General features: G+C 39.7%; 1 protein-coding gene across 1 annotated transcript; it reads right to left on the bottom strand.

Moving 5' to 3' along the window:
* Nucleotides 1-141: 141 nt before the first annotated feature.
* LOC111227194 (metalloproteinase inhibitor 2-like) lies at nt 142-8,524 on the bottom strand. Its single transcript, XM_022752621.1, has 5 exons — nt 8,177-8,524; nt 2,285-2,385; nt 2,073-2,178; nt 1,834-1,958; nt 142-1,701 (listed from the first exon to the last, which is right to left on the bottom strand). Exons 1-5 carry the CDS (start codon nt 8,304-8,306, stop codon nt 1,504-1,506), a joined length of 660 nt encoding a protein of 219 aa, XP_022608342.1. The 5' UTR covers nt 8,307-8,524; the 3' UTR covers nt 142-1,503.
* Between the last annotated feature and the right edge of the window lie 1,231 nt (nt 8,525-9,755).

Raw genomic sequence — 9,755 nt, 5'->3', positions numbered from 1 at the left:
TTTACATAACTACTTACCAACTCTGATTCTTTGCTGGATTAAAGTTTTTAAGAATAAGTGCTGCCTGTTATGCTGGAGTCTTCTCAGTCTCCATAAACTGAGCCTTTTGATGTGAAAATAACCAGTGCAAAGTGAATCAAATCAGGGTTTGGCATTTAATATAATAGTCAAATGTACAGTATTGTTTCAGTTGGACATGCATGCAAAAATCATCTTATCTCAAAAGTCCCATGTGAAACCAGCACAAGACATTATACTTGACTACAGTTTCAAATGAAGAATTTTTTTACACTCTCATATTAATTTTCATATTAAGTCACTTGACATATGTTCAACACTTTTATGGTCATTCCCATTGCTCTTGTAATAAACTGATAATTGGTTAAAATGTGTTCTTTAATTCACTGACACAAAGGATGAGCCCGTTAGACAGTTAACAGTTCAGACTACAATTTGACCTTTAATGCATGTAAAATGTGTGTATTTTGCTAATACTGTTAAAATACTAGGTCTTCTCTTTATACAAAACCAAATGTGTCATTTGTCATAAAAAGTATCAAAATGAGGGCAGTTTTTCAATAATTATGATGAATCATACAACTTCCTTAAATAAAATATGCTCTTACACTTACTAAAGCATTATAAAGAGAAGAACTGTAATATAAAAAAATACAAAATACAAAATGGAGGATTCAATCCTCTTTTTCAGACATTTTTCATTAGAGACATTATGACTGCTGTGACCATTGTGTTCAAAGTGCATTCTTGTCTATTCAGGATTATTTAAAGACAACAATTACAAAACACTGATTGTGTGCACAGGCTGGCATCTGAAATCTGACCATTGACGTGCCACTCTTATTCTAAACAGGTTTGCCACACCTTTAAAAAAAAAAAAAACAGAAGTGAAAAGATATGCATACTCAGCACAAGAAAGAATATGAAGCAGGACAGGCAAGAGGTGGCATTAATTCCTTGTGGTAGCTCTGCTGTCACAAATCAGGATGCCGATTGCCAGCTAATGTTACTAAACAACACACAGATTCACAGAATTGTTACATTTTGAGTTTTAGGCATGTATGTGTTTCATTATAGAATTATAGTTCATGTCAAACAATAGCTTTTGTTAAAAAAAAACAAAAATCGCTAGCGCAGAAACAAAAGTACTGTGAGGAGTTAACACTGAATTGTGATGATTATCCCTTTATCTCAGCTGAGGGAGAAGTGGTTTATGAGGAAGTGCTTTAGATTTTGGGGTAGAAGCTTCAGAAGGTGCTGAATTCAAAAGACTGATGAATAAAAACATAATGAGTCCTGCAACTAAAACACATAACAATTCAATTTTTTTTCCAACCTCACCACATAGCACACACACCCTGCAGCTTTCTTAATAAGAAGAAAACAAAATAACAATTTGAATCGTGTATTTATTTCTGTTTTTGGTATTTATATCTTAGTATATTTCAACTGCAGACATCCTCAGACAATAGGACAGTGGTGGAGTTATGGGTCTTCGATGTCCAGGAAGTCCTTTTTGGGCGGCGCAGCTCCTCTATACCAGGCACAAGAGTCATCACTCCTCTTGACACAAGCAAAGTGTTTGGCCTGCTCTCCGTTGACTGTCTTCTCAATCACCCAGTCCGTCCACAGGCACTCCGCTGGGCTGCTGATCATGCAGGGGATGGAGGTGCAGTGAGTGATCTGAGGATTGGAGAAGAGACCAAGATCAGGGAGTGAGCTTACAACAAGCAATGCATCTTCCAAGATTATATTTCCTCTTCTAGCTTGTGGCAAATTCTAGTTTAACTACTGACTATCCTTTAACTTTTCTACCTTGCAATCACAGCCCATTTCATAGCGCTGAACCAAGCTCTTCTTCTGGGTGTCAGTCAGGGTATCCCAGGGCTCAATTAATTGGCACAGTGTGACATGCATCTTCCCATCAGCCTCCAGTCTGCCTGCAGTGGAGGGACAGCAAAGCAGAGGTAATGAGATGATGTGAAAACTGACCTAAAGGAACCATTTTTATTCTATTTCATAATGTGTGATTGCTAATGTGGTTGCAATTTTACCTGTGATGAGATACTCCTTGCCATTAGTCTCTAGAGTCACTCCACACACTGCAGAGGAGGAAGCAGTGTAGATGGCGTCAATATTCTGGCTGGGACCTTTGAACATCTGAAAATTTCAAACAGAGGGAAAAAATTCAAATTCAAATTCAAATAGGAATTAGGTTTATACCCAAACATAAAATGAGAATTGAAAACAACTTCACACCATGTACCTTGATCTGTTTGATGTCATACTTGATCTGTTTGATGGGGTTTCCATAGATGTTGTTGCCGACGTCAACCTCCTCCTGTCCAACCACCTTTGCCCTGATAACTGGAAAAAGACAAAACAACCCACATTTGAATTCGTTGCGTTTGAAGACAGAGTTTCAAACACTATTGTCATGTTAAAACTGAACTCTATCTGGGTTTTTCTGTGTCTGATCTAAGCCCTGCCCAGGTTTGGCATGCCGGAGTTGGCCACAACACATTGCTGCGGCTTGGATCCGTGGAGTTTGCATGTGCCAGGTGCTGGGAAGACAGAGAGGCACATGAGTGTTTCATCAGCTGTAATCAGAGGGAGGAATGTGTGCTGCCTGCTCCCAGGCTCCTGGGCCGACACAGGAGGAAGCCAGTCAGCAATCTTTGAAAAGCTGAACTAGAAACGCTCCCCTCGCCCCCAGGCCTCTCTGCCGGCCTGCCTCTCTGTCTGGATAGAGGTGCTGACATGCAAATCAACCTCTCTTTCGTTTGCAGCCTTTCCCCTTCTCTCTCTTGCTTTCTCCCTCCCTCCCTCCCTCCCTCTTTCTCTCTCTCTCTCTCTCTCTCTCTCTCTCTCTCTCTCTCTTTTGCGCTCTTAAGTTCCAGCTCCCAGATTCAGAGAGGTTTGGATGGGGGAAAAAAATATAACAGTTCAAGTGGAAAAACATTATCAGAGCCATACGGATGAGCCTTTGAGCTCAAATACTGAGTGTTCAACAAAAAATGACTCATGTGTTTCGCAAACACTGCTTCTTTCATGTGAATCCAAATGTTGAAGTACAGTATAGCATGTGCCGGTCGTAGCTAAATACCTATGGATTACTTGTATCACGCGAGTTGCAGTGATTACTGTAAATTCACATGACTACTTCAGTGAATAAGGTTTACAAAATCCCATTCAAAAATCAAGCTTTTAAGTGAAGGAGACTAGCGACAGAGCTAATGTTAACCAGATGTTCCCTCTGGAGTCCCAGTTCAGTCCTCTCTTTCCCAAGGTGGCAGCTACTGACTGACTGCCTCAGACCATCACGAGCCTGCTTCCTTACCAAATAAGATCAAGCCTCTTTTTTTATTTTTTTTTTATTTGCTTTTTATATGATGGAGGTATGAAGCTGCGAGCCATATGCGCCCTAATTCGATGACAATAGAGGCTTAGAGAACATCTCCTTTTAAGGGTCTAAAGAGTCGACCTTTAACAAAAGGAAAACAGGGAAAAAAGGAGAGTGTGTGCACAGAAGGAGAGAGTGATGGAGTGATGAGGATGGCTGCATTCTGCAAACAGGGGAACAGAGGAGGGAACGGACAGGAACAGCAGGCATTTTGCAGAGGCAGTATTAGCCTAACAGTGTCCTGTCTAAGACAGCCCTTCAAAGCAATACTGAAATACTGTCACAAACATACAAGTTGACAGGGGGAGGAGGAGTTACAGAGCACAAGAGAGAGAGGGAGGGGGGGGGGGTTAGTTCTTAGCCAGGAAAATGTGCAAAACACCGAGCTGTGCAGGCTGCAAACTTTTCTGTGTGCTGCTGGAGCTGCTGTCAAGTAGCAGATATACTGACAAATAATTTACATGTCATGATTTAGAATGACAAACTGCTCCCAGTGATAATCTACACCAGTCAAGATGTTTCTGGTTTACAAATCACAAACTCCCTCAAACACTCTGATACACACTGAGTTAGGGGGTGCTGAGAAACTCTCCAACTTCTCTGGCTACAAAGTGGATTAGTGGTAATCCCCTTTGCCTGAGTGTGCAGAATCGCACACAGATCACTTCTCCTTCCACTGGTGTAAAGTAGGGCAGGTGAAAATATGCACAGTATGTAACTTATGTGAATGATAATATATCATTTGAGCACTTGGGTTTTAAAAACAGCTTTGCGAGGGTTAGAGTGTTCTCTTCAAAATGTATTCAATATGCTAAAAATAAACAAATTACAAGAAGAAGATGCAGGTTAAGGTTATGTGTCTTTTCACCCATTCATTATTTGAAGAGGAACAGAAAAAGTCCAAAACACGCTCCCATTTTGCCACGCCCACTCCACTGAAGCACTCACTGTTATTGCTTTAAGGGGCTACTTGTAAGTTTTCTCTGTTGCTGAACGTGGTTTCTTGCTAGTAGCGGGTGGTGGTCATTGTCGCTTGACAAGAGCTTTGGCCATTGTTGCGTTTACAAGTCAAGAGTTTATAATACGCCCTCTGAGCAGTGCTATGTCTTCAAAGCAGATTGGAGGCTACAGCAAGTCACTATGGGAATGTGACAAGACGGGCCCGGGCTAGCTGGTTAGCATGTTAACTTCAGTAGAAGCAAAGACGTGATAGAGACAAGAGTTAACATTGGCATTGCTTTCCACCATTGGAGACAGTTCTTGGTGAGTAAAGGAATGAAGTTTGTTGCTGAACGATGTTTCTTCTAGACGGGTAAGTAAAGAGTTGCTAATGCTATCGCTAGCTATGTAGCGATAGCAAAACTTACAAATAGCTCCTTTAAAAAGGTAACAGTGTGTGTCCTCTTGTTGAAGTACCTGAGAAAAATAACTTAATTTTCTGTCCTGATATACAGTGTATACCTAATTCTCACAGGAAATGATGATGTTTACTGGAAAAGGCTGACCAAGCCCTATAAAAAAAGTTTAGAAAAAATGATAAGTTTCCCTGAGGGAACCATCTAATTTTCCAGTTACTCAAACAATAAACACATTATTTTGTATGTAGTATTGTGGTCATGGGAGTGCTTTAAAAAACAAAGAAAGAAAGAGAAGAAAGCAAATGCATGTCATGTAATTGTAGGGCCTGTACATTCATTTTTCTCTCGGAGAAGCCACAACGTAGTCCGGCTTTGAATGAGAAAAACTAAACTACAAATTCAAACTGATCCACTCCAATGATATGCAGATTAATCCACCATCTTCTCATCAGCCTAAATATCCTTCTGGCACCTGAATGATACTATTAAACTTATTTATGATGATGTACAAATGTTCACACAAATGTTCGAGAAGTGAGTTGCTCTGCAATAAAGTGATTTTTGCTTCAGTGGGCACATTGAAATGAACCTGCTCGATCCAATGCATTATCGCCGGTGATGCTGGAGTTTAAAGCAGCTGTTGCGAGAGCTTGCACACACTCAGGCTGGCTCAAAGGAGGGAAATCTGGTTTTAATGTCAGCTCTGTTTACACAGCTTGCAGGGCTGTGTTTATACCGGAAGTCACGTCAAAGCCAGCTTTCCTTTCAAGGTCTCAAATGATTCGCTTTCCCTTCTTCAAAAAAAAAGTAGAACAGGTACGCTCTGTAATCACCAAGAATTGTGAAATAAACTGCAAATACATAATGAGCACAGCATATGACTGCGCGGCATTCCATTCCAAAGACCCAAGGGATGGATTTCGATTTATGAGGAAAGATTTTTTTTTTTGTTCCTGCTCTGTCTGTTTTGACAAGATAAATGGAACTACGTGTTTACAACTAAAACTGACCTGGTTATTTTCTTTTTGTTTACAGGAATGGAGAGAGAAATGAGCCAGGGGTCTTGTAAAATAAAGTTAAAAAAAAAAGGAAAAGGAGAACTGTAAAACTAGTCTGCTTTGATCAGACTTTTAGATTAATGGTTCTGCTCTGCTACCCACTTAAACTTTCCATTAGTATCTTTCAAAGTCTCTGTTTCAACGTCTGTTATTCACTGCATTTTGACTGTGCCTCACACAAAGAAAACTGAATGCAGTGAATCATCATCAAAATGGACATGCTGACACGTGACAAAAACATTGACTGTTCTTCCCACTTTTAAAGAATTGCACTTGAGTCACTGCAACAAAAACTGCAAGCTACTCTTCTTCTTGAGTAATTTTCCATAGACTCCAGACACTCTAACTGACCCTACTTCTGTGCAACTGAAGTAGTACTTTCACACTAAGCAGGGGTTCTTCAAAGCAGTGTCTTACCGTGTAGAGACAGCATTGGAATATTTCATTCTCTATATTAATACTATGTTTAATCCAAATAACATGGCTTTATTATAACACAATTTCCAACTGCCTACAGATCAAAGAAGAGTAGAAAAGAAACTAAGATCAAGATAATTTAGCTAAACCAAAAAAAGCATAAGAAATTAAGGTGGCGCTACAATGGTAGATAATGACCTTCATTTTGAATGTGCCATCTCAACATAAGCCTACTATGTTTTCACTCTAGTAGTTCATCCACTCATTCATTGTCTATGTAGCAGCCAGAGACTTTATACACCAATGAATCACATAGATTTATCACAGAATCTTGGCTTTAGAGTTGTGCAAGTTCACAAACATTGACTGAACTCTGCTGTGACAAAAACACAATGTGAACTTTTTAAATGAGTGATAGTCTTTTTTTTTTTTTTTAAATACTTGAACCCCACTGTTAGTAACCGTTTGATATGGCTATCAAGACTCCTGGTGAGGCTGATTCAAGAAGCCTTTTGGCCAAAAAGGCTGATCTCCTTGACAAAACATTGGTGTGTGTTGGTGGGAGGGTCTATCCATGGTGCTGAAGCAGGAGCAGAGGGAGGTTAAGGTCATGTTAGGACCTGACCTCAAAGACTGATAAAATGAATCAGTCTGGAAGTTCAGATGCGTATCAGCACCTTCAGTCTAGGTTTGAACAATCCACCATATAGTCAGAGCCCTGCTCATTTATACCTGACCAAATGACTGAAAGTGCACCCAGAGTTTTTAATTTGAAAGGCTCCTCTTTCTACTGTGGTACAAGGAAGATGTATGAAACCTTCAAAAATAGCTAATGAATTTTTAATTTCCTTCACTCTCTTTATGTTTCTTACATTAGCTACCTGGCTGAATTTGAGATGTGTCAACTTAAAATCATCTCAATAAGAAGGTTAAAGAAAAAAACTCTGCTTTTCCTTTACAGTAAACTCTCCAGCAGGATAATGTGGTTTCTTCACCCTCCAGTGCCATGGAATCCAATGGTAAAGAGAAACCTTTGAATAAGTCAGCTTCTGTAGACATGCCACACACTCAGCCAGCTCACAACCAAGAAAAAAGACCCTCAGCAAAACCCCAATTTAAATAGCTACACAAGCTGGTCACTGTTGAGACTCTCGTTAGCTTAAGGCCTATGTTGAAGGCAGCAACAAGTAGTGTTTTGTAATAGGTAAAATAAGAGGGAAACTATCTTCATGGCCTTTGAGTAAGAGTAAATTAAATGGTCATTCAGTAGGATTTGAGGAAGTGCACCAGTCATCAGTTTCACCGTTTAGTCATGTGGATGTAGGAGTTAGAAAATACTACAAATTCTACTATTTACATGCTGTTTTGATGGTAAACAAACTGCATGAATGATAATCAAAGAAGTGCAAATAATAATGAAGAAAACTGATCACCCTGATCAGCAACAGACACTGATGTGTTAAAAGTGCTTATCTGATTGGATGCCTGGTTATTAAAAAAAACAAAACTTTCAAATTAAATACTGTAAAAACTGATCAAATATTTTCCTTTTCTTTTTTTTCTTTTACTTTTATTAAACTGTAGTAACTAACTGTAGACTAAACTATGGTTCTTTTTTAAATGCAAAAAAGTACATGAAGTATTAGGCTATGTGGCTATATATTAAGACTGAAGAATATCAATAGATGATTACAGAGAAAGAGAGGAGGGCAGTGGAAAGAAAGATTGAGAGACAGAAATTTCCATCCTCCTCCCTCTGTAATTGTAAACATAAGAGTAGGGCAAGTTTGCAAAGTTTCCCTCTCAACAACAGTTTCTTTGTCAAAGGGATAAACACGTTGATCGTCTGCATTTTATATTCAAACAAACAATGTCTAAATGCTGCTTTGTATTAATTCATTTTAGTCAGAGAATCAACTTACCGACGTCTGCGCTGCAAAACGCTTGTTGAGGATGCGCTGGGGAGCAGCTGCAGGCCTCTGCAATTTCTTCCACTCGCCAAAGAAACAGGATGGCCAGCGTGACAAAACAACTGTTCACCGTCCAGGTCATCTTGGAAAATTTACGCTGTTTAAATTAAAGAGTTAAAGGGGGAAAAAATATGAAGGCGGTTGTGCAGCTGAGCAGTCCGGTGCGCCTAAAAGGATATGAACTTAAAAAGTTTCCAGCTATAAGAGAATAAAAGACGGTCTACTTGTCAAACTATGAGATGCACAAGGTATGAGAGGGAGAGGATTCCTGTTGAAGCCTACACCCTGCCAACTCCTCTCGATCTGTTTTCCACTATCGTCAGTAGCAGTCGCTTTTTATTCCTGCGGGCTGCAGCAGACTCCTCCCCTGCTGCGGTCTCAGCCAGTCAGCACAGCGGGACTGTGGAGGTCAGGGGCTCCCAAAAGTTTACACATCTACCCACAAACCCCGTCACCGTCTGTCACAATCCTATCGCAGGAAGAGATGGATAAGTGTTTACATCATAAAACGGGGGTCATACATGCAACTGTTAAGTCACCCTCACCCACACACAAACACACACACACACACACACACACACACACACACACACACACACACACACACACACACACACACACAAATGCATTTGTTCGTCTCTTTTCGTGAGAACTGACTCATTTCCTTACACCCCCGTAAAATGACACTAATCTCAACTTTTACCTTAACTTTCCCCAAATCCGAATCCACAATCCCCTAAAACAACTAGATTTAAATCTGACATCAACTTCACTTTCAACCTCACATTAAAATCTAACCCTTAACAAATAATAAGCTCAAACTTACTTAGTAAAACTGGGGAAATAATGTCATTATGTCTGAGGTATTTCCTTATCTTATTATCTTTGTGAGTACATCTGGGTCTCACAAAATCAGCAAACAACTATTCCATTGGTTTGACACTCCAGTTTAACTATTAAAGGAAAATTGCTAAAAAAAAAAAAAAATGTGGATGTGCTCAGTTTAATTCATGGCAAATTAGTCACGGTTTTAGATTTGTGTGTGTGTGTGTGTTGTGTGTGTGTGTGTGTGTGTGTGTTTGTGTAGAAATCTGGCCTCATGATTGAGCTAATGTAAAGGTCAGGATAATCACCAAAGTCAGGAGCGCTCCCTGAACATCTGCAGTAAAATTAGTGAAATTATAGAAAATAGAGGATGAGAAAGTATAAAGCTACTGTTGTTAGCCAGTTATCTTAGCTTAGCTTAAAGATTGGAAAAAAGAGTGAAACAGCTAGCCTGGCTCTGTCCAAAGGAAACAAAACCTGGATACCTGCAGGTCTAAAGCTCACTAATTAACATGTCATGTCTGTTAACCTGAAGGCTCCTCTGAGCCAAGAGAATGGTATCAATATTATTATCAAACTCTCTCCCAAAGAGCAAATAAGCGTATTTCATGTTTCATATTTCAACCATTCCTTTAATGGAAGTTTGACAAGTGGCTGTGAAGGTGAACTCTGGGCTGACCTCCATCTAACCTTCATCCTTTGGCCT

The sequence above is a fragment of the Seriola dumerili genome, unplaced genomic scaffold (genome assembly GCF_002260705.1).
Source record: "Seriola dumerili isolate Sdu_G_001 unplaced genomic scaffold, Sdu_1.0 BDQW01000169.1, whole genome shotgun sequence".
Taxonomy (NCBI): domain Eukaryota; kingdom Metazoa; phylum Chordata; class Actinopteri; order Carangiformes; family Carangidae; genus Seriola; species Seriola dumerili.
The sequence above is the reverse complement of the archived record's forward strand: the minus strand, read 5'-3'. Positions and strand labels throughout refer to the sequence as shown.